Source organism: Canis aureus, chromosome 15 (assembly GCF_053574225.1).
Source record: "Canis aureus isolate CA01 chromosome 15, VMU_Caureus_v.1.0, whole genome shotgun sequence".
NCBI classification, from domain to species: Eukaryota; Metazoa; Chordata; class Mammalia; order Carnivora; family Canidae; genus Canis; species Canis aureus.
The window spans coordinates 48859179-48883983 of NC_135625.1; the positions used below are offsets into that span (position 1 = coordinate 48859179).

The window sequence follows — 24805 nt, forward strand, 5'->3', positions numbered from 1 at the left end:
AAAACCTGTACTCTGCTAGATACAGAGTGGTGGGCTGTGGGCGATCAAAAGGCAATGAACAACATTCTTTGTCCTTGTATGGTCTGGGAGATAGTTACTCCAAACCGAAATAGTTGAACAGTAAAACCAAGAGGCCCATGTTGAACTGCTGGGGTCTATGGCCCTGATGAGGTTGTGGCAAGTTTAGAGGAAGAAGAAGCCATGGTTATTCTACGCAGACGAGGATGTGCAAACATTCCTTTTACTTTCTCCAACTGTGAAACATTTTAGGAATCATGAAATAGAGGTGTTCCCTCCCCTCAAATGGGAGAAATCTGCAAGACGATCTAAAAAGCCCATTACGGACATGAAGGAGAACACTTAGCAGTGCAGATGGTGCTGAGCACCACTCAGGCTTCTGGAAAAATCTCCAAATGGCCAGAATCCACTCTCTCCATGTAATGGGGGATGTCCTCACTGGGCTCCAGATGGGACTGTGGCCTCCACCCTGGTGCCCCCATCGTAGGTCAAAAAAGATTCTTTTAATTTATAACTGTCTGGTTACATTGTCTAAGGAAGCTACCAGTAAATGCACTCTTTCTTAATGTAGTGTCGTAGTCCTGTTTTTAAATTCTATTTGATAGGTTATCCTGAAATTCTCTGGCCTCATATTCCCAAGATGGATGTAGGCATCCTTCTAAATTAGATTCTTCATGAAAATAATACACTGCTTCTAGCACAATTGCATTAGGGGAGCTCTGATGAGGAAGGAAACATAGTTTATGCTCCAGACCAACATGCACAACAGGGTCAGGCCTGGTTTTCAACCCTAAATCCACCTTTTTTCTTAATTGCTTTGGCTAACAAGTGAGTTCTGGAAAACACATCTTCAGGGTCTGCAGCAGAGCCAGGAGAAAGGACACATTTGCATAGTGCTTTGCATCAGTTAACCGAATTAAAGGCACTGTCATCCCTGAGGACTGGCTTATCCCCAACTAAACCTCCCAGAACTTGCCGTGTTCTACGCTGCATGAGGCTGGATGGAGCACATGCCTCCTGAGTGGAATTCCTACACCTGAGAGTTGACAATGAATTTTCTTTTTCCCTCCATTTTTAATAAATATATAATGCTGCTGTACCCAGGAAACTTTCACAAGTGGGTGAAATGTGGGATACCTGGGTGGGTCAGGGGTTGAGCGTCTGCCTTTGGCTCAGGGAGTGATCCCAGGGTCCTGGGATTGAGTCCTACATCGGGCTCCCTGCATGGAGCCTGCTTCTCCCTCTGCCTGTGTCTCTGCCTCTCTCTGTACCTCTCATGAATAAATAAATAAAATCTTAAAAAAAAAAAAAAAAAAGAAGTGGGTAAAATGTGCATGTTTGGCCAGGCCAAAATAATCATCTTTTCCCATATGCCAAACAGATATGAAACACCTTATTCTTAGTCCTAATACTAATCAGTAGATGATATATTCCCATGTTCACATACAGTCTACTTAACAGTTTTTTAGTGGTTGTGGTTGTATGACAGTTCACTCCGTCAATGGCCATGCTTTGGCAAATCACTCTCCTTATAAACACTTGGGATGGTTAAGGCTTAAACAATTATTATGACAGACAACTGTCATGAGTGTGTTTCTACTCACCACTCTGGCTTCTACTGAGAAGGGACTTCTGTGCAAACACATGATGCTTAACTACATACTTTCGTATTATCTTAAGAATGAATTTTCTCTCACACCCTCCCCTGTATTTGTACAGCAGGACAAAAATGTTTTAAAACTCCAAAGTTTTACTATTTACATGGCCTCCCTACTTCCTCTAAAATCCCGCAGTTATGAGTTCTCTTTGTGCATGGAAATCCCCGTGTCTTCTGAGAGCCTGTTGGTGGAAGGAGAAAGTCCCACCCACCACCTCCTAATTTGCCTCGTTTTTCAACTGTGACTGTCAGGCAGCTCTGCGGCCCCATCTGCTGAGATTAAGGTACAAAAACTCAAGCGTATTTGCCTGAGTGCACATCAAGTGGCTGAGTCCCACGGGGCCACGAAGAGATAGCATATTGTGCTAAACTTGAAGGGTACCCTCGGTGAGCTAGTAAATCACTCACTAAACCGCTCCATCCATTATTTGAGGATACATACGGCAATTTCCATCCCGGTGATATTAATTTCTTGGCTACTGTCATGGACTTCAGTGCTCATGATGAATGTTTTTACAATGAATACCAAATTAACCCAAACTGATTAGAGGCTTTTATAAGTTATTAATGGGATGTCACTTCAGTCTGGTCCTCCCCATGTCTACGACATTTCATTAAATAATTTCCTCTTGCTGGAATGATCCATCTTTCTCCCCTCGTTGGACTTGTCAATGTCAATAAACCACAGCTTTGCCCCCTTGGTGACTTAGAACTGGGTGAGCAATAGTGCCCTTGGGGGGGGTGGGGGCTCATCTGTTTCTGCTTGTGGTCCCGGGACAGGGTGGCCTGGTGCACGGGGCAGGGAAGCAGGTGGACCTCAGGCTCTCCCCCAGCATCCCTGAGGTAATATAATTGGCACATAACCTTGTGTAAGTTTAAGGTGATCTGATACTCTCTTGAAATATTACCGCCTCCCTCCTGGCACCTAATTACCATTTCATAAGTCAGACAGAGAAAGACAGATACTGTATGATCTCACTTCCTGTGGAATCTAAAAAGTCTGAACTCATGGGAACCAAGAGCAGTGCGGTGATTACCAGGGGCTGGGGGTGGGGGGAAGGAGAGACAGTGGTCTCAAGGATACAGTCTGCCCCTTAGAAGATGACTAAGTTCTGGGGATCTTATGCCCAGCTTCTTTAATCCTTATTAAAGGATTTAAAGGACAATTTCTGGAGTGGCATCGGAGCAGGACAATTGCTGTCACCCGCTAATGGCCTCTCTAAGGAGATCAACACACACAGACCTGCTAGGAGCTCCAGGCCTAGAGGGACAGGGATGGGGGGATACATTTTTTTCAAACAGCATCTTTCACCTCCTAGGAGCTGGAGAAGCACTGAAGGGGAGCCTGAGCCCTCTGGTTGCCCACCCACACCCCACATCATGCCTGCTTCTCCCTGCTTTACCAGGAATGGCCTGACTCACCACTAGACACACACCAAACGTTCATTTGATGAAATCCTTATTTTTTTTCTCATTCTCTACATTTTGGTTAAGCCAAGTAATAATTCCAAGTAGGAAATAACCACCAGAGCCACCATGTACTGAGTGTTTTCTTTACTCTGGTTTCTATACCGTGTACTTTAAATAAATTAATGTAATCCATACAGTGACCCCTACAGGACACATGTCATTATCACCATTTTTACGGACGAGAAAAGCAAGGCTTGGAGACATTAAGTAGGTTAAGATCATACCTTTGGTAAGTGCCAGAATCAGGATCTGAATGTGGCCCTTTTGAGGCTAGAAGTTTTGTTTTTACTGGTCTGTAAAAATAGGATACACTAAATAAACATTCCATTCTTTCTGGGCTCCAAATCAGGGCCTTCAGATTCTGAGAAGGAATAGGTGGTTGGTTTGCAGACAAGGGCCCTTGGGTTCAAAGCTGAGTTGTTCCTGAGCTCGTGCTATCTCGCTCCCAGCTCGGGAGCAGGTGTCCTGGCTACACCTGCCCATCCCCGGGGGCAGGTTGGGGCTGCAGGGTCTATGCCACTCATCTGTCCCTTCTGCCTGCACTTTGCTATCAAACACGGGGCAGGTGGTCCTCCCTGTGGCTGCGTCTTCGCAGACGCCCACCCCGAAGAGGGACCCGAAGGAAATCTTCAGGTCAATTATTTATGTGTTCTTTATTCCATTTTACCAGAGCATTTTGGTGTTTGGAGAACAATCTCTTCATCTGATATCTATGTTATGCTGAATAACTGACATTCTAGTCGCATGAATTTTTACAGCGCCAATGGGCTATTTTTAAAGACTTTTTTATTAAAGATTTTATTTATTTATTTGACAGAGGAAGACAGAGAACATGAGCAAGAGGGAGAGGCAGAGGAAGAAGGAGAATCAGGCTCCCCACTGAGCAGGGAGCCTGATGTGGGGCTTGATCCCACGACCACCCTAAGATTATGACCTGAGCTGAAGGCAGATGCTTCACTGACTGAGACGCCAGGCGCCCCTATTTTTAAATACTATTTTTTTCTGTGCAGCAGAAACCTAAATGCTCTGAAGTGACCCAATATGAGCACAAAAACCATCAGCTTGAATTCTTCTGGATCCTCTAGTGACTGTTGGATGGATAACCCGGTTGCTAGCAGTCAGTGCTGGCCAGTGAGACCCTCGCTCTCTTTTGCTTTGACGCATTAGGAAGAACCTTCAGTAAAATGGTGCTAAGTAGGCAGGACACAACCCTGATGTCCAAACACTCACAAGAAGTGGATTTTTAGAGCTTTGTTTCCTTAGAATAGACTCAGTCGTTTGAGAGCCAAGGCTGTTACCAGACCTGAGCAGGCAGGTAGCTCTGAGAGAACACTGGTAAACGGGGTCCGAGTGCGAGGGGCACTGCTGGGATCCCGGGAGGGGAGCCTGCTGGCAGGTGGGGCTGCAGGGAGGCCTTCAGGGGCTTGGCCGAGGCATCTGCAGGCGCTGAACTGCTCTGATGGGAGGAGCACCAGCAAGCAGTGGGTGTGCCAGTAGAGGATGTGTAGGTGGCATCCCTGTCTCAAGCCCGGAGGGCCCAGGAGTCTTGGTTGAACAAGGCTGGCACCCATGTGGGGCGGTCACCCACCTCCTGCGGCCCTGCCACCCGCGGGACCCAGAGCTCATGTGGAGGGGACACAGATGCAGTGGGGACAGCAGGGTGGCAGAAAGCAGGGGCAGCTGCTTCCAGCAGGTAAATGCAGGGATAGATGCCTTGTCTGTGACATGGAAAGAACCACCTTTCCTCTGCATCTTGAGGACCTTGGTGGAGGGTCCAGAGCACAGGATGTGTGCAGTAAGAATTCACTGAAACAGTAAATAGATGAGTGACTAAGGACTGCCAGAACTGCACACACAAAGGAGTGGCCTTCCGGTTCTTTGCAGGTGGCTGGCTGACCAGCCACAGCAACTGTTGGTCACATCTGCCTTCCTGAAAACTCTTGGGACCAGGCGAACATTCGAGAGTCCGGGCTGCCCTGAGACCTTGTTGGGAGAGCTGCTACATGAACCACATATGAAGGAGCCCCGTAAGTGCATTCCTCCACTGTCCTTGGTTAGTTATTCTGTTTGTGACTTGCCCTGGAGAAGTAGCCTCAGGTCTCACGAGCCAGGGATGCAAGGCAATTGTTCATAACGTGCTGCTGAAATCCCCCCATTTAGGGAAACACAGTCAACTGCATTCTCTTGTCTCCAAGAAGACACAGAGCATCTCTCACGGTCATCCACACCACAACCCCATGTGGCCCCAGAGCCCGGGAGTAAGTCGGCTTCCTTTCCCACTAGGGACAGCAGAGCCTGTGAGTATTCCTCAGTTTTCTTCTGTTGGACTGTCAGCCCCACCTGGTCACCTGTGCGCCTAGGGCAGCTCCAGCTCTGGTTCTGGCAGCGTCCCCAGACTCCTTTACCTGCTCTTCATTTGTCACATGCTGGAGCCACGTCTACACTAAAGAACTCCCCATAGGCTTATTAAATATCCCTCTCAACGCTGTCCATGTATAACCACTGTGGTAGTAGGCCAACCAAAGAGAAAACCATTTTCTCCATCTCTGATCATCTGAGCCACCAGCAAACATGTCAGCCTCGAATCCTGCAAGTCGTCCAGTGCCATGCAGTCATATTTGCAGAAGTCTCCACGGCCCCCGGCTCCAGAGGAAAACGTCATTATGCAACTGGCCTCCTAAGTTCCCCATGTTTGCATGCTAATGTGCGGAGACCCAGGTGTGTGCCAGACATGCACACGAGGCCCTGCAGCTGCCCTCGGCATCTGTTGTTGTGAAATGTCCTTGCAGAGATGACGTATAAGGAAAGGAAAGGATGTTTCCAGACAGACAACTCAATCGTGTTCTAGGTTAGCAGAGACAAGAGGGCACATAAAGAGACAAACATGCAGGGATGGGGATTCACGGAAAGATGAAAAAAAGAAACTCAGAGGAGCTCTCAATGCAGGCAGAGATTCATCGGCAGAGGAAAAATGAAGAGAGTCACAGCCTGGGGAAAAAGTGTGAAGTCACTTCTGTTTTCACTGCCAATGACTATGGACACTGACCACAGAAAGATGGGGGTGCTGAGCAAGGGGAAGAAGACATGTCCTCAACACTTTACATATATTTTCTCATTTAATTCTGTTAAATCTAGCCAAATCCATTTTTCTGTTTTCAGGCTCAGCCGGTACATCAAATTCTGAAAGCAACCATGTTTTCCATCAATGAACAACTGAGCTCACAGACCAACACCATCCCAGACACCATCCCGGCAGAATGGAGGCATCCCCACGTCTGCGTTCCCCTTTCCTGTAACAGTGGGCCAACTGGGCAGGATTTATCACCTGTGATGTCATCTGCGGGTCCAACAGAAGTCACCCAAATGGGCAAAAGCCACTAACTGGAGGCCACAGAGAGGCACGAGGCAACATGCCGCTGGCCCAGTTCCTGGTGCTGCGTGCAGGGTCCCTGAGCTGACAGGGTCCCCGGACCAAGTGCCTTGACATCACAGGTGATAAATCCTGCCCAGTCACTCCCAACGAGGAGGTGATGATGCTCGGAAAGCTCTCTGATGATCCCAAGCTGCAGCTGTGCTCTCTGCTCCCGAAGGAGAATTACTCATTTCAGTCTGACTCATTATAATTAGAGGAGATTTCCTTTGGGGAGCAGTATTTATTTTTTAAAATAAAATGTCAATGAGGATGCTGTTAGTGTTTGCATGGCCTGCTCAGGGGTTGCAGATTTCCTTTGCCGAGAGAGTGAGCAGCAGGGGTCGCTGTGACCAGGGTGCAGGTCCCTAGGGTGAGGCTTTCCTGGGTGGGGGGAGGACAGTCAGGAGAGCACAGGATCCCCGGAGACAGCAGCAGCCACAGCCCTCCAGCCAAATACCCGTTTTTGTAAATAAAGTTTTATCAGAATACAACCATGTCCACGTCTTTGTATATCGCCTACACATGCTCTTGCTCTACAAAAGCAAAGTGGAGACATTGAGACCAAGGCCATGTGGGCTTGCAGAGCCTAAAGCATCTGCTACCTGGCCCCTTTACAGAAAGAGTGTGCTGACCCCTGCTCGGGTACGGAGGACGCTTCCAAAGGCGAGATACATTGCCTGCTATACTTGGTACAAGATCTGTTAATAAAATCCCTAAAGTTAAAAAAAAAGTTTAGAAACTCAAAACTTCCATGAGCACATTAGTACGTTTTGGTACTAAGCCCAAATATTAGCAATTACCACTTGACTGAATGTTCATCTCCTTGGAGCAGAAAGGGAGCTGAACCTCCCGCACCATCAGTCACACAGACCCTGGCTACTTGCCTCCACCTGACTACATAGTGTTTAAGTGATTGAGGATCACAAAAATGTATTAGGTCATTAATCAATCCTCAACCGAGGAGAGACACATCAGTGGCAGCAAGACATCACAGCAACAGGAGTTCGTGTCACTCCTGAGGAGATGAGCCCAGCCTCTCAGAGAAGCTGATGTGAACTCAGCTTTGTGGCCAGTTACTCTTTAAGGAGTTAAGTGTGATGACTCTGGAATCACTCACACCCACCCCAAACCCCCAGAAAGCGGGACACGAGTATAAACTCAATCATCCAAGAGGCAACAGTGCCTTCAGGCAGGGAAGGTAACTGGTCTGGAGGGTGAACAGTCTGGAGCCCCATCTGCCTCTGAAGTCCAGCCGCAGCCCTCATGTCATGCCTGCACACACATCCCTCCCCCTTTGGCAAACTGTGGGGTGAGTTTTCTGTAAAGTGCACGCCGTTTCCAGAAGGTAGGATCAGGTTGTGCGGCCTCTGCTTCAAGGTCTGGCCTCTCCTGTGTGCCGATGTGAGGCATGAGTCCCTAGGTTAGTGATAATCACTGGGTGACAAGGAGGGAGGCAGTGGGACTGCGGAAAGAGATGCTAACCAGTGTGGGAGTCAGTGTCCTTCTCCTGATGTCTGTAAGAAGGCTGCTTACCCTGAGCTCTTCCTCGAGCTGTGGGAGGAGGTTGGCAAGTGAGGCTGGGGCAGCAGATGCCCCAAGGATCACGGAGAGCAAGGGGAGCCTCTGCGGGGCACCAGGTCACCTGTACGGAAGGACTTGGTGGATGTGGGTACCATTTGCTTCCCAGAAACAACTTCAGTCATGAGTGCAGAGGGATGTCGTCGGCTGCTGGAGACTAAGTCTTGAACACTCTGGGCTCCCTCCTGGAAGCTGCGGGTTCTCCCCGTGTAAGAGTTAGGTGCCTCTCAGGAAAGGTGAGCTTCATCTCCTCGCACTGACTGGGGATTGGTGTCTGCCTGCCACTGGGGATTGGAAGCCTCCTGACCTCCTTTCACTGGCTGACTCATTAGCTAAATCCCGATGGCTGCGTGTCTGGCGCCAGGGTCCTTTAGTAATAGCTAGGACAGTTCTGTGACCTAAATGCTCCTGTGTCTTTAGACCATTTCAAGGCAATGAAACTAATATGCAACCAAGGGAATATAATCATGTCATTGGGAAAAACAAGACTATTTTAATTTCTGAGACAGAACACAGACTGTCTAGTACAATCTCACCCCAAGCTTTTGAAAATAACCCTTTTCTGTGTTATTTTAGGAAAAGAGTTTTTAAAATTCAGCTTCATGTAATCAGCATCAAAGACACGGTGAGCCCGGCTGTGTCACCCGATCTCATGCTCCAGAGGCTTCCTGCAGAGGCCGCTACAATCTCCCGAAAGAAAGTGAAGCAGCACTGACATCTCTCACCCAGCTTTAAGTTAGGGTGAGGCTGGAGCTGAGACACACCCTAGAGATCATCCTATCCTAGCCTTTCACTCAACCTCTGGGCTCGCTGACTGCAGCCTGACAGCTGAGGGTTAGATAACACCCAGGACCAGAGCCCTCGTCTCTTAATTGTTGTTTGCTGTACACCAGCTTTGCCATTCACTGTTTCTTGAAACATCTTGGTTTCGCCAACCTAAGTGGGAATCCATGTGGGTGTCTGATCAGTGGAGCCATGAGGCTGCGCTGGCTTCATGCTGACATCACTTACAGGAGCCTGGCCTCACAAGGGCCAGCAAATCTACTTTCTCAAATAAAAGAACCCCCACAATCCTCCGAAGAACAGAGCCAGACTTCTGAGAGCAAAACAAAAGAAGCTTTCAATAACGATTCTACTCATTTCTATTTATAATCCTTTTGACAAGACTTATCACCTTGACCTCACGGTAAGGCTGTCATCTACACACAGCTACACTCAGGGACCACTTTCAGGGCATTGGATCTGGGAACCAAAGCATGTGATGTTCCAACTTCAAAATAATTCCCCAACAAAAAAATGTCCATTTTACATAAAATAATATTTTATGCAAATATTCTGTGTACTTTTCCCAAATTTCAGTGACATAAACACAGACATTGAGCATCACAGATTCAGCTCTGTGATGTGTGAACAAAATCAAATTCAAACCCGGTCACTGAGCTTGATTGGCTTACCAGCTGCTGGCCTTTGGGACCCCAGCCTGCATATTGCAGTTTTGCATTGCTCACTTCTGGTGGGTCTAGACTTTGAGGATCCCTGAAAGAAAATAAATAATCAATCAATCAATCAACATAGTAGGAAACAAAAATGCTCTTACTCCCTTCTATATTATATGATTTTCAAGAGTTCGTGTTATTAAATAATGTCTCAGCCTCCATTAGATTTCTTCAGATGTACATAATTTACATGAAGCTGAAACAGGTCCATCACTGCTTAACCCAAATAGTAAATATTTATCAAGACAACACGCAGAGAGGTCTGTAGATCAATTATTAAAATATCGACACCAGTCAACATTAAAAATGGAAATGCATAGCTATGCAGTAACAAGTCCCCACGACTTCTAGCTCCATCTTGGGCTTTCCTGGTGGATTACTTTCTTTTTCTAGGCAGAATGCCAGGTCATTCTGACCTTCCAAAACCAGCAGCCTGAGGACAGATTCCGTCCTTTGGTTTGTACTGTGGGGGAGGGAGGGAGAGAGGGAAAAAGGTAAGGGGAGAGGGAAGATTGAGGGAAAGCTTTTTTTCCTTTCAAACATCACTTAGATTTTTCATTAATTTATTGATATTCAAAATACTATGCTAACAAAATCCTACTTTTTTTAAAAAAGATTTTATTTATTCACTCATGAGAGAGACACAGAGAGAGAGAGAGAGACAGAGACAGAGACAGAGTCAGAGTCAGAGACACAGTCAGAGGGAGAAGCAGGCTCATGCAGGGAGCCCGACAGGGGACTCGATCCTGGGACTCCAGAATTATGCCCTGAGCTGAAGGCAGGCACTTAACTGCTGACGATCCCCAACAAAATCCTACTTATGTACTTATATAAATGTCATAATGAATGAGTCATAATGAAAGAATGAGAAAACTTAACACTTATAAGTATGAAATATTTCAGTATATTTTGGAGCTACTTTTGTCTACAACACGTGGAAAAGATTCATTTTTATATTTCTTTCAGGTGTTGTATTATCTGTGTTCTGCTGCATAGGCCAGAGTGTGTCAGGTGCATACCCTCTCACGTGGCTATGATGTGTCTCATGCAGAAGGCATGGCTATGAATGCACTCATTCATCTACTGAGAGGCTGTGGCTGAATGGTCTTTGGAAACAGAAGATGCTGAATTTTAGGAGTTGCTTGAATGAAGGAGACGAGGCAAGGAGGAAGGGAAGTAAAGTGTAGGTACTGATTCTGGGCTTGAATCAGCAGAGAATTCTAAAGTAATTGCTTAATAATGCTACCAGAACAAAACAGAATACACTTAAGAGTAAAAAGTGCTGGGGAAGGCAAGATAGTCTCCCATACCCTAGAGTAGTTTTAGGTGGAGTCCCTGGGTGTAAAGAGATCATGGAAGCCCGAAGATGGGGTGATTAAGTACCAGGTAAGGGATGGCAATAATAACAGGACTCGGGTGGGACGGCTGGGCAGTTAGAAGAATAAGGAAGGGGTCTCAATATTCCCAGTTCCGAATGAATTTTAACAAACCTACCATTTGTATGTTTTTAACGTTTCAAAATATTTCAATAACATGGGCAATTTCCTCTTTAACTGTGGGTAGGGAAAGTCTAAGGAGGACTCAAAATCTAGAAGCTATTAAAGAGTGATACATTTGACTGCATGAACGTTTTTAAAGTATTTACATAACAAAAATATCACAAACAAAAGACAACTGACAAACTGGGAGAAAATATTCATAACCTATACCATGGACAAATAGCTAATATCTGTAATATATTAAAAAAATACCCTAAAATATTGAGGTTACAAAAGACTGAAAAAAATAGAAATATGAGAAAAAGACACAAACAGACAACTCACAAAAAGGCTATAAAAAGTCCTCACAGGTTTTAAAAAGGACCAAGCAATGCAAAATTATAGAAATAGAAACTGAAATGACACTGAATTATCGTTTTTCACCTATGAAACTGTTCCCCTCCCCCAAAGAAAGAAAAGTTGTTGGTGAGGCTGAAGAAAAAGGCACCCTTGTACTTTGCTGGTGGGCATGAAAACTAGTGCAATCCTTTTAGAGGGAAACTTGGTAAGACCTAATAAGATACATACTTAACTCTTGAACTAGAACACTTCTGGGAAGATATACTTCCAATAATACAAAAATACATACTCAGAAGGTTATATTCACTGCAGCTTTGTAATGACAAAACATTGGAAACAATTTATGGTTGAAGAAACTATAGTACATCCATACAATGGAATATGGTACAGATGTAAGAAGGAATGAAGACCTCCATAAACTGGCACAGAGTCATTTTCATGATGGAATATGCAAAGCTCAACAGACTATAGTATGTGACCCACTGTATAAGAAAAAAAATATAAGAAAATATACATGTATCCTCACTTGTAAAAAAAAAAATACAGGAAGCATAAACCTAAAACCAGAGGTTAGTTATGTATTGGGGGGGGGGGGGCAAGTGGGAAGAAGGAGGGATTGGTCATGAGGTGGCTGGATAAGGAAGGAGAAGCACTTCTCTGGATATATTTATTGGCATAATGCCCAGTCTTAGACCATAGTAGAGTTTCACATACTTTTTGCATGCTCCAAAAATAAAACTAATAATTAAAAACAGTCAGGATGTAGGGAAACCCAAAAAGGAATAACAACACCACAACAGAGCAAAACACTATTGTAAATGAAGCACAAAACTACATGGAAGGTTTTATTTTTCAACATTCCTCTGGTTATTCAGGGTCTTTTCTGGTTCCATACAAATCTTAGAATTATTTGTTCCAACTCTGTGAAAATGAACTCTGTGATGTTGGCCTGGAATCAGAGGTGTTAGTCCAAATTCATGATTTCTAATATGTAAACATACATCCAAAAAAGTAGATATATGGGTATTCAGGGGTTACTGTGCACACATATATGCCCTTGCTCTGTTCACAGGCCTAGAACCAATGACCTCCAATAACAATGAGCACACTGAGTGCTCATATTGGTCTCTAAACACCATTATCCAATAAAAGTAAATAGGGCTCCTAGGAAACGTAACGGTATCTGAGCTGGAACAGGGACAATAGAAGATAAATCTGAAACATCTTATGGGTCCAGAGAGTAAGGAAATACTCAAAAAAGATAGAGCCTAGTCCAAAGAATGGAGAAGCCAGCTTGAAGGAGTTTCTCAGGGCCAAAGCTGGATAAGTCTGAGCAACAAAATAATTAAAAACAGTCTCAGATTAACCCATAGAATAAAATCAACACCCATAAATCCATACTAATATACATAAGTAATCAAATACATAAAGCAGCTCTTCCTCATGAGGGAATTCCAATTAATAAGTGTAGAAAGAAGGAAGAAAAAAAGCATCATATATGTGGCATTTTCACCCACAATGCAAAACCTCACTTCAATCACAAAAAAACACCAGCTGAAACACCAAATTGAGGCACACTTTACAAAATGGCTGACCAATAATCTTTGAAAGCGTCAAGGTCATGACCAACAAGGAAAGACTGAGGAAATGTTACAGACTAGAAGGGATTAAGGAGAACTAATGTCTAAAGGAACGTGGGATTCCGAGACAGGAAGGAGGCATTGGTAGAAAAATAGGTAAAATTCAAATAAGTTGAATTAGTAACACAGTGCTAATTTTAATTTCCTGTTCCTGATAATCACACTGTGGTTTTAAAGCAAACTAATAATATTTCAAGAGTATAAGAAGTCGGGATAGGGATAGAAGAGATTTGTCCTGTTTTTGCAATCCTTTCTTTGCCCAAAATTACTTTAAAATAGAAAGCTAAAAAAATCCAAAAAAAGGAATAGCTTATATCTCATTGGTTATGAAAAATATCAGAAAGAAATGGAAGTGAGAGAATTTCCCTCTTAACACACTGAAAAAGTCTTTGATATTTAGCACGGCACAGGGACTCAATACACGCATCTGAATATGCAGATGACTAAGGACAGACGGGTTATGGGGGCGGCTCTAAGAGGAAGGCCTTTCGCCTGTTTAAAGACAAACCTAATGAATTCATTTGGTCTAGGTTTACCTAGAATTTTCCAAGCCTGGAGCACAGGGTAAGAAATGTTCAAATTCCACATTCTCACTGAATATTGGAATTCACTTGGTTAGGTAATGATTTCCAGGAGGTGTCTGGGATAATGGGGAACAGCGGGAGATTAGCTTCCCTCTAATCTAGTAAGTGTAAATGCCCTAAAAACTAACTGAAAATGCAATCTCCAAGTGGACAAAGTGCCCCAGAAGATTTCATGAGCACCTGGCCAGCAACAGGATGACCATACGTGCATCCCACCTTTGTTACCTTCACTCCTTCTCTAGAGCTCACATATGTTCCCTTCCCCTCATCGCTAGCGTGTTAGACACATTTCTACAGCATGAAGACCGCAAATGCTAAGGGGAAGAGTGTGAGCTCCAGCCCCATGTCACACAGATCAGTCACTCGGATTAGCCTTAATGAGGAAGGTGGATAATAGTTATCCTTTCCCCCACAGAATGGTTGTGAAAATGAAGAGAAACAGCGAAATGTTACTTTATAAACTCTAACACACCCTGTAGAAGGAATTTTTATTTTCCTAGCTAGTGAACCCTGGTAAGTTAAATGCCCGAAGTGAGTTGCAGAGTTGCCTCAGTCTATCTTTAGGTAAACACAAGAGTGCACGCACCTCACACAGGGTGGAAAGCTCGGATGTGGTGGAAAGAGCTCTAAGAGGCTATAAATGTAATTCTGAATTCTGCCATTAACCAGCGGTAGGGTGTGGGGTAATAGAGAAACTTAACCTAAGTTTTGTTTCCTCATGTATAAAATGAGGAAATGCTTCCTTCACAGGATTGGATTTAATGATCTACTGCATGTGAAAACAGGTAGTAGAGAGCTTACTGAGTAAATATTCAATAATGCCACTTTATTCGTTGGTAAACTGGTAAATAATTGATTGTGCAAACCACTATGTATATGTAACTTTAACAAAAGGTCCAATGATGTATCAGACATGAGGATAAATTTACTATAGAATTCAGCAATGAAACACCTTGATTCCTGTATTATGTGGGGGTGGGTTTAGGGACCTCAATCCTCAACCCTGCTCACTTGTTTCTATGAAATAAACCTATATTTTGCGTGGGAATAAGATGGTATAAGATTCATTTGTTTTCAAGTTACAGTGGATTTCAGGGTGGTCAAGTTACAGTGGATTTCAGGGTGGTCTGTTCGACTTTCCCTCCCCTGTGGGATCTCTTCTTCAATGATTCACCAGGTGGTCATCTATCCTCTGCTCAAATTTCCCACTGAATGGCTTTCCTTGCATAATTCTTTCTCTGCCCCAGCCTAGCAAGTGCCCAGCTTGGGTTTTTATGCTTAGCCCACCCCTTCATATAAACATCTAGGCTACTGCAAACTAGCAGAGAAAGCACGAAGCCAAGTGCAACTCTAGTCAGCTGGGTTTGAACAGTCACTTTCTCAACCATGATTCCAATCTTTCCTGCTTTCCTAACCTCCGGCATCTGGAAATAAGGCTTTATTTGCAAATAGGCTCTTTGCAGATGTAACCAAGTTAAAATAAGGCCATTCTCAATTAGGGCGGGCCCCAATCAAATTGAATCCTAATCTCCTTTATTAGAAGAGGAGAAGACACAGGACAGACATAGTGGGAGAAGCCTAGGTGACAATGGAGGCAGAGACTGGACTGACAGGGTCCATCAGAAGCTGGAGGGAGAGAGGAAGGATCCTTCTCTACAGGTTCTGAGGGAGTGTGGCAGCCCAGCTGACACTTTAATTTGGACCCCTGGCCTCCAGAACCCTGAGGGAATGAATTTCTATTGTGTTAAGTCTCTCGGTTTGTGGTAATTTGTGATTGCAGCCCCAGGATATGAATATACCCTTCATTTCATAGATAAACTGAGGCCCAGAGTGGGAAGTGCTTTGTTCAAGGACACAAAGCTGATCACTTTTTGACTAAAGATGAATCTCCTGCTTTGGCCAAGGGAGAAAAAAAAAATCTCCAACTGGTTTAAGGAACAAAGTAGAAAGACCTTCAGAGAGCAGAGCAAAAGTAGTCCCCGAGGAAGCTTTCTCTGCAAAACACAGTACCCACCTGGTGGTGCTTCCTTGTGGAGCACATGCTCCCATCAAGAGGGAAGTCCTGGGTTCCTCCTTCCTGCACCGAGGACCGCTAGCAATGCTCTCTGCATGAAGGTCATTGCCATCAAATGATTTCCTCTCATGAACTGGATTATTCTGCTGTTTTTTAGGTGTGTGTGTGTGTGTATGTGTGTATGTGTGCATGCGTGCGCGTGCACGTGTGCATGCATGTGCATATACGGTAATGCATAAAGGTATATTTTTATTTGTTTTGTGGTCGGTTAGTGCCCCCCCCCCCCAATTTTCTGTCTTTTTAAAACTTTATTCATTTATTTTAAAGATCCATGGCAGGCTCTGGGATAAGTCATCTCCAGGAGATGGACTGGTAGAAAAAATGATTAAGGAAGAATAAAATGATCTGGACTTACCATATCTCAAAATAATCAAGAAATTCATTCTAATTTTGCTTATTTGAGCAATAAACAAAACAGGGCATCAGTCATGTTGGATTTTGAAGAGTAAATTATTACAGCAAAGTTTATTCACTTATCTTTTTAAGTTGGTTAAAGGGATTGGAAAACTTCCCAACAAAAACAGTATTGGAAAAGTAAAGCTAAAAATTATTTTTCTGGCTCCTAACCCTTTTGTGGCTAAAGACACCCCAAACTAGCATTTCAACATCAAATAGAATGTGTTTCCTGAGTATTCCTATGTGCTTGGCATGGCGGGTAGTTTAAAAATATAAGACACACTCCCAGTCCAGGACAGTGTCTGACTCATCGTAGATGCCCTTAAATATTAACTGAATAATGAGTAAAATGGATGGATGAATGGATACATACGTGGGACCTCATCTCATCACCACCTGCTGATTGGTTAGGGTCAGTGATACCTTTAAATTCATGTAGAACTTAGTCATGGTATCAGTTCTTACACTTAATCTTAAATTACATGGTTAATTTCTTGAGGGCAGGAATCGTCGTAGGCATCAACCCTTACTGGGCGGCCAACACATCCTACCATTACTAACTATGAAGTGTCTCCATATCTATGGTGTACCAGACGTTCCTTCCTTAGGAAATATTTGATAGAGAAGTTCTGCTGCAGAGTCACTCCAGCCACTGAAAGATGATGGGGTGGCTCACTCTGAAATGTTTGTGACATCTCCCCCATCCAATTCAGGGGACACTTCAACACTTATGATCACAAGTACGAGTGCTAAATAAAGTCACACAGAAATTCTTTTAAGTAAAGAGGGGCTTGTGATGTACTTGTTACTGTATCCTCAGTTGTAGGCATGGGCTCAATAACCTCTGGTAAAGCAGAAGTAAAGCAGGAAATGAGACAGGAGTGGGCAGGGTCTGGAGCATTAGCCAAATGACAAAGCATATTTGGCGGGGCTGGTGGTGGTGGTGGTGGTGATGAAATGTTGGAAAATTGAATGAGGGGATGGCTGTACAATTCTGGGAATATATAGCCACTGGCCTGTATGGTTTAAATGGATGAACTGCATGGTGTATGAATTACAACATGTCCATAAAGCCAGGGAAGGGGAGAGAAGGAGGAGAGGAAGAGGAGGAGGAAGAATGGGGAAACAGGGAAAGAGCAGGAGGTGAGGGGGCGGAGAGGGGGAGGAGGAGCTCTGGCCATGGCCGCAGCTGCCTTACGAACATGAAGGTTTAAGGTTATATCCACATCACTTCCTAGTGATTTAGTGCCACACCTTCAAGCTCTGGATGCTTCCTCAGGATGTGCTCCCTGACTTGGCATTCCTGCCCTGCCTACCTGCACAGGGCCAATCATCCCATAGGAGACAGTAGCAGGTGGCCAGCCTGAGCAGGGCTGGGAAGGGGGCCCCATGCCGTCCTGCTGGATGGCACTGGACAAAAGACTGCTGGATTATAAAGTCTTGGGATAAGGTGGCATTCATAGATAATACGAACAATATTTCTTTGAGTTTCTGAGATTTAGCAGTTCATCAAGCAACAGGGAGATGGACAGACTGTCAAATTTCAAGAGCATGCACCCCCCCCCAAAAAACAAACAAACAGAATGAGAAGTTTATAATGTTTCATTATAAACTCACAATTCTGCAGGTCCCCAAACACTCTGGTAGCCACCAGCGAGCATCCTGGCAGACTTGGGGGAAAGCCACATGTTGTTTCCTCTTCCTATACTTAAAACCTTTGTATTTACTGTTTCTGAAAGGTTTTCATAACCAATATATATTTTCTCTTCAGTCGCCTCTTCCAAGAGGAGCTGGGAAGAGCCCAGCTGGGATATTTACAAGGAACGATAGGACAGTTTGGAGGTTTCCCATGAAAGGTTTAGGCTGTAAGAAGCTGTGCAAGCTATGCAGAGGCCATACAGGACAGAAAGCTTTGTGTCTCACATATTAAGAAGCAACTCGGAACATTCCTATGGTTAAGCTTGCAGACAGCTGAGATGAGGAAGATGGTCTTTTGCATGGTGAGAACTTGGACAACCTCTATGTATACGATCTTCAAGAAGGTCCACATCTGAATTTCAGGACCAAGTATATGTGGTATAGTTAAAAAATGCATATTCAATATACCCATTATATTCAAAGCATAAACTGCAGAGAGAATACTCAGCAAAACCTTCTGGCCTGTGGTACAAATGGGGTTTCCCAAACATGGCCATAGCAATATTTCTGGTCCCAAATGCTTTTTCTAAATCGTGATGCTCCCTGAAGATGAAGTCTATTTCCTCGAAACTGACTGAGGCCCTCAGATGGCATCAACGAGCAGAAGGCAGCCCAATTCCTCTGCCAGGCTCCTGGGGCTGAGTCACGAAGGCAATAACGTGCTCCTTGTTTCCCTTCTTTCGCAAGTGCACCTGTTGGAATGCAGCCACCATGCTGCAAGGCAGCCCAGGCCAGCTGGAGGATCACACTGAGGGGTTTCAGCCAGCAGACCCAGCTGAGGTCTTGGCCAACAGCCACCATCACCTGCCAGCCTCTTGACTAAGTCCAGCCCGGAGCCTCCAAGCTGCCCTGGCTGCCACCCAGTGAAGCCAGCATGGGCTGTTCCTGTTGAGCCCAAAGCAAATGGCAGATTTATGAGCAAAACAAATACTGCCAGTTTCAAATCATTCAGTTTTGGGGGTAATTTGGTATTCCGTCATAGTACCTGGATTGGAACATCCAGCATGAGTGCTGTACAGAGAAAATAAGAAGAAAGTACAGTACAGAGTGGGGTTTAAGACGGTTGGGACAAAGGGATCTTCGTGGTGTCATCTGAAAGGTGCAGGCACTGCACATCTATATAAAGAGCAAAATCCCCTCCCTGTGTTTGCAACACGCTCCCAGCAATCAATCAATCCCCTCTCAATGGATACCTCTTGCTTTCCTTCATTCTTCCCCCTGTAGTAGCCCTCTCCCACTCTCCCTGAACATCTCCCATTACTTGATCTTGGCTTTTTTATTTGCGCATCCATCATTGATACCTGAGTGGTTAAGGGCCGGGGAGACGTCATTGGACTCATTTGTAGTGGGGACGACAAAGCCCACCTCTTGGGGGGTTCTGAGGGTAAATTAGATGACTTCTGTAAGGCGCTGTCAGTACTTCGTTCAGCAGGCTGCAAGTCTGGTGTGTGAGAATGCGTCATGCGTGCCATGAGGGAGCTGGTTCATGCGTCTCTAACCTGTCCAGAGCCTGCCTGCATCCTGAGTGCTGAGGGAGGCACTGAAGAAGGCAGGTTCCTGGTCTCTGTCCCTGGTGCGCTGTGCACAGAGAGGGACATCCTGTTGCCCTGTCCCCTCTGTTGTCTTCGGTAACATCTCTTCTGTGCACCCAATGGCTGGCCCCGGTCTGCTCACACGTTACAGCCTCCCTGCAGCGGGCGGAGGTCGTGTACTCCATTTGGTTAAGTGCAGGTGGTATGTGCAGCTTCTAGGAAGCGTCCTACGATGGAGGGGGCATGCTCTTCCGCCCTGTGTTCTCTCCGGCTAGCTGAAAGTCCTGAGCAATGGCCAGACCCGGGGCAGCCACCAAGGACTGAGGAGGAGGCCACCAGGCTGGAAACAAGGCAGTGGGGCTGGCTCCCTCGCCCTCTGGGCTCCAGCCTGGGTCCCCCACACATGAGGCAGAGAACAAGCTGGACTTTGTAAGAGTCCTTGTTATTTTGGGTTTTCTGTCCCCTTCCTCCAAATCTGACCAGATCATGCCTAGTTCTGGATGGATCCTAGAGAGATACACTTTTATAAGCTCTTCAGATGTCTTAAAAAATAAACCAACGGTTGAGAATTGGCCCAGCTAAGTGCCTGGCGTCTGCCTCTCATGAACTGCCTCTCGTGGGGCTGCCCACGACTCCCGGGGTGAGCTCGGGGAAGGCGGGTGAGCAGGGCACTGCCATGCAGCCCCGGGGGCCTGACCACACGTACGATCCACACGGGTGCAGGCAGGGCTCTGGGGCTCTGTGTGCCAAGGTCCCTGACAAATGCTCCTTCTGACCAGGAAGAGCTGGGTTTGTTACCCGAAGACACTAATGAGGCCCTTTGAGGAATTATTTTAAACCAATGTAACTGTGTATGTTGGTAGTAAAAATACAACAAAACAAAACAAAACTTCACAAGGATAAATTTGACCAAAGAAATGGAGGAGCCAGACGGCATGACGCCTCCAGCAGCTTGGCGGGGTGGGGGTGAGGGGGAGTGGAAAGTAATAATAAAGGACCCAACAGGATAGATGAAGACAGATAGGATCTTTGGAGCCAAACCGATTCAGATTCTATAGCCAGGAAGCGAGGCGGGGCGTGGGTGGGGCCCTGAGCTCTGGCTCCGTGCCCCACCCCCGGGGCTCCCCCACCTCTCCCCTAGAGAACACACTAGCTCAGGAGCTCGAAGTCTGCAGAGAAAGGCCTGAAAGACCCCACTAATGATCTGGGGGCTGCCCTCCGAGTAGTCCTGTCTCCCCTTCTGCTGCTTTGCCCCTCTGTCATCCCTTTCCACCTGCTTTGTCATCCCTTTCCACTCGGAAGGCATAATTTAGAACTTCGACATTTTTTTAATCCAACCTGAAAGCTTATTTTCAGAATCAGGCCTGAAACAAGCTCGTTATTCAGAGTTGTGTTTTGAGGCAGATGCTCCAGGACAGAGTCCATGGTGCCAGCTGGGCTTCGCGGGTGGATGCAGGATGAAGCCTCCTGGGCTCCTCCTCATCGGAGAGGCCCTCGGCTGCCTCCCACTCGCTCATTCCAGCCTTTTTTCCAGGGCTGCCCTGCCCAGCTGTGAACTGCGAAGGCTGAGCCAGAGACTGAGCACGAGTACTGTGCCCAACTGGGAGGGAAGACTGGGTGCTCACAGGAAGGGGCCCAGAAGGCTGTCCGCAGCCTCCCTGATGTGCCTGCCCCACACTGGGACCCCTCACTGGAACCCTCCACTGCCTCCCCCAGACCCTCCAATGGGATCCTCCACTGGGACCTGCACTGGGATCCTCTAATGGAACCCTCCACTGCCTACCCCTGACCCTCCACTGGGACCTGCACTGCCTCCTCACTCCCAATGGGACCGTGCTGCAGACACCTGCGCCCTGTCCTGGCTGGCCCTGTCCTATGTGGGCCCGGCTCTATGGGTGGCAGCCTCCACACTGTGCGAGGTGAGTCCCGTTGGGGGTGTGCTGGGCCCCGGGGCACATGGGGCGGGGAGGGCACCGGGGCTCAGGCGCAGTGGGCCCGCTCCGAACCGCACATCTACGTGTCTGGGCTGGTCCTCTATATCTTCCCACCCTTCCTCTGTTTTCTGTATCCTGTTCCTCTCTCCACCTTCCTCTGCTTCTCTCTCTCTTGCATTTTCTGGAAAATGTTTTTACCTTTGTCTTTAAGCCTTGCTGTTGGGTTTTCATTTCTGTCATATATTTTTAATTTCTAGGAGCTCTTTGTTCTGAAATTTAAAGGACCACCATTCCGGGTTGTCTCATGAGAGTGATGCATTCTCTCTGTGAGGATGTTGATAAGAGGCTTTGTCCCCACATTTTCTTCTCCTTGCCTGAGGAATTCCAGACAAATGGTGATTCTACTCTGAGCTTGGGACTGACCAGCAGATGGGCAGTTCCGAAGAGCATGAGAAGTGTTTCCTGGCCCTTTCTGTCCCTGACATTGGGATCCTCTGGGGACAGTCCCTAGGGTGAGGACCCTGGTGGGCAAGGTGCGGATGCTGCTCATCCGAGAGGAGGAAAGGGGAATTGGGGTCTCATTGCCTGCTGTACATGAACCTCCATCCCTGACTCGGACCTCAGAATGCTCCCCGTGTTCCCGTCTCTGGAGCCTCTGTTTTGTCCTCTCTGGGAAACAAACCTCCCGTCTCCTGAGGACTTGTCGAAGGGAATTTGGGGTTCAGATGGCCTCACAATTTTCAAATCGTCTTTGTTTCTCTTGCACACTCCCTCCTCAGCTTCCAAAATCACCTGGAGGGGGGCACCTCTCATCAGAGGTGATGTTCTAAAGATCTGATGCATCAGAATGGAAACCACAGCCAACCAGGACAACCAGGACAAACACCACTGGGTGGTGGCCCTAGCAGAGCGCCACCTCTGCCACGGGTGCCGAGGGCCACCTGGGGTCCTCAGGAGAAGCCGGGTCATGCCTGGCCTGGGAATCCACTGCCTTATGTTTCGTCAGCACAGCCCCCACCCCTCCTCTGTGCTGAGACTCAAAGTCTGGTTGCTTCCTCCTCTTCTCTGCTCCACAGGAGTTTACACCTTCACTTTTTTTTTTCATTTTCTGTAGTATCAGTGGGGGTCTGAGGACACCCGAAAGTAGTGGAAGTAGCTCTGTTGTTTTTGCCTGTAGTTCCCACCCACTCTTTCCAGTATCCCTTGTTGAGTCATACTAAGCGTCAAGCCTGACAGGCTCAAAGGTGGGCAGTGACCCAGGGAAGTCACCAGTGATGCACAGGTGCAGCCCTGCTGCTGTCGGCCCAGGGGAGGGCTGGAGTTGGGGGAGCTAACCCATCTGGGCAGGTCAGGGGAGGCTTCCTCAGGGATGCAACAATCTAGGAGAGATAAGAATGCTGAGTAATAATCATCCAAGCTGTGATTCCTAGAGGTGAGTGTGGGTGGAGGAGCGGGTTGGGGAGGACAGTCTTCAAGGCAGAGGGATGAGCCTGTGAAAGAGCCACACGGTGCAGGGGACTGTGGCCAGGATGAGGCTGGAGGCAGCGCTGCTGGGACAGGAGGCCATGCCTCAGGCTGAGACTGCTTCTCAGTCTGGATAAGTGGCCGAGTGGACACAGGCACCTGATGGTCGCCCTCAGCCGGCTGTGCCTCAGGAGCCAGAGGTGCAGAGTGCAGGCGGTGCCTTCCTCGCTCTTCCATCTTCCTGCCTGCCCACCACAGTGCACCAGTGCCTCCTGTCCTCATGCCCGAGGCCTGCAGACTACGGGAATCTCTGTCTCTCTGACCTTCTGTATTTGCCTCACGGACCTTCTGTATTTGCCACACGGTAGGCATTTTATAACCCGTGACCTCACGTTTCCATGTTGTTTGCATTTACGTGTGGTCAAAAGTAAAGGAGAAGCTTTTTTGCAGACAAAGCCTTATTTACTCTGTGCTCTGTAGTGCTAAGGACAGGTGATACCAAATATTAAATCATCTTCAGCCCCAGGGGGGCTGAGAGCCCTGCTGCTTCAAGTCTGAAATTGGTCCCAGCCTACAGGGGCTGTCCCTGTGTTTACTGGGTTCTACGTTATTACTCTTGCTTTCAATAGAACACCTCTTTATCCACAGAATTCATGAAGCTTCTCGTATGATAATTGGTCTGCCCATGTGTGCGGTTTCTCCCACCACATAGGAAACCTGAGAATTAGAGCGATCTCCTTTTTCCCCATAATCCACCCACAGTACCAGGTTTTCTGTGAGGATATGTGCTTTGGCTGATTAAGGACAGATAATTAACTGGTCACTGTCAACCTCCTAAATCCCTCCCTGGGGAAGTGGGAAGTATGATTTCTGCATGACCGTCTCCATGCATGCAAGATCATCACACCTTCAGAGACTAAGAGATTTGCTGCTGCTTCTTTTTTTTTTTTAAGATTTTATTTATTTATTCATGAGAGACACACACACACAGAGAGGCAGAGACACAGGCAGAGGGAGAAACAGGCTCCATGCAGGGAGCCCAACATGGGACTGGATCCCAGGTCTCCAGGGTCAGGACCTGGACCGAACGCGGCTCTAAACCGCTGAGCCACCCGGGCCGCCCTAGATTTGCTGCTTCTTTTACTACATTGTGCAAAACCTCCTTTGAATTCACACACACACACACACACAAATCCCGAAGAAGGATTACAGAGTGAGGTTTGAACACCTATGCCAACAAAAATTGTTTATCATCTATCTGCGGGCCTCGTAGGGGAAGTGGTTCTTCAACAAAGACCACATGGGAATAAAGCACACACAGTAGCCTCACAAGGGCAGAGAGGAGCATGGCTCCCCTGTGCTCAGCTACTGATCATTTCCTATAATTAATATTGATATTTGTTAATTATAACACAACTGAGTCTATCAACACTACACATCTCATCAGTCCTTCTCTTGGAACCCTGTTCTTATTCCTGTAGACCTTGGTCCTATTACTCCAGATCCTTTGAGACACTTGCTTTCTCTTCTTATAACTTTAACACTGACTGAGTTAACTTCTTTAGTATAGAAATCTTTCCCTTGGCGATCTTGGAGGCTGTGTTGACCTGGGAGTCTGGCGATGGCGGTCGCTGACCTGCAGAGGACAGTAGCACCTCGACCGTAGGACCACACTGCCCAGCTGCAATGCAGCTCCGCTATTGACCTGGACCTGGACCACCCTTCCTTCCCCACACCTGGGTCTTTCGTACGTAAAGGGGGATGTGATAGTCTTTACACTATAGGCCTACTGAAAGCTGTCCAGGCGCTCACAACAGTCTCTGACAGAGAAACCTCTATATAACTGAAATCCATGTTTTGGTTATGACCGAATAAAATTTCTGGGCTCAGGAAATAACTTTTTGAAAAAACATGGCTCCTTAAATAGTTCCACCTGTTGGTAGATAAAAAGAAAGACACCTTGAAAATCTGGACAAGTCTTCTTCACAAGAATCCTTGGCATTTCCCCCATCTA

General features: G+C 46.5%; 1 protein-coding gene across 4 annotated transcripts in view; it reads right to left on the reverse strand.

The window, feature by feature from the left end:
- Nucleotides 1-24805, reverse strand: part of DPP6 (dipeptidyl peptidase like 6) — an 823115-nt gene that overhangs the window by 151020 nt on the left and 647290 nt on the right. For all 4 annotated transcript variants that reach the window (XM_077849559.1, XM_077849557.1, XM_077849556.1 and 1 more), the window contains exon 7: nucleotides 9590-9671. In XM_077849559.1, coding sequence (XP_077705685.1) covers nucleotides 9590-9671 — 82 coding nt within the window. The remainder of the gene's footprint in view (nucleotides 1-9589; nucleotides 9672-24805) is intronic.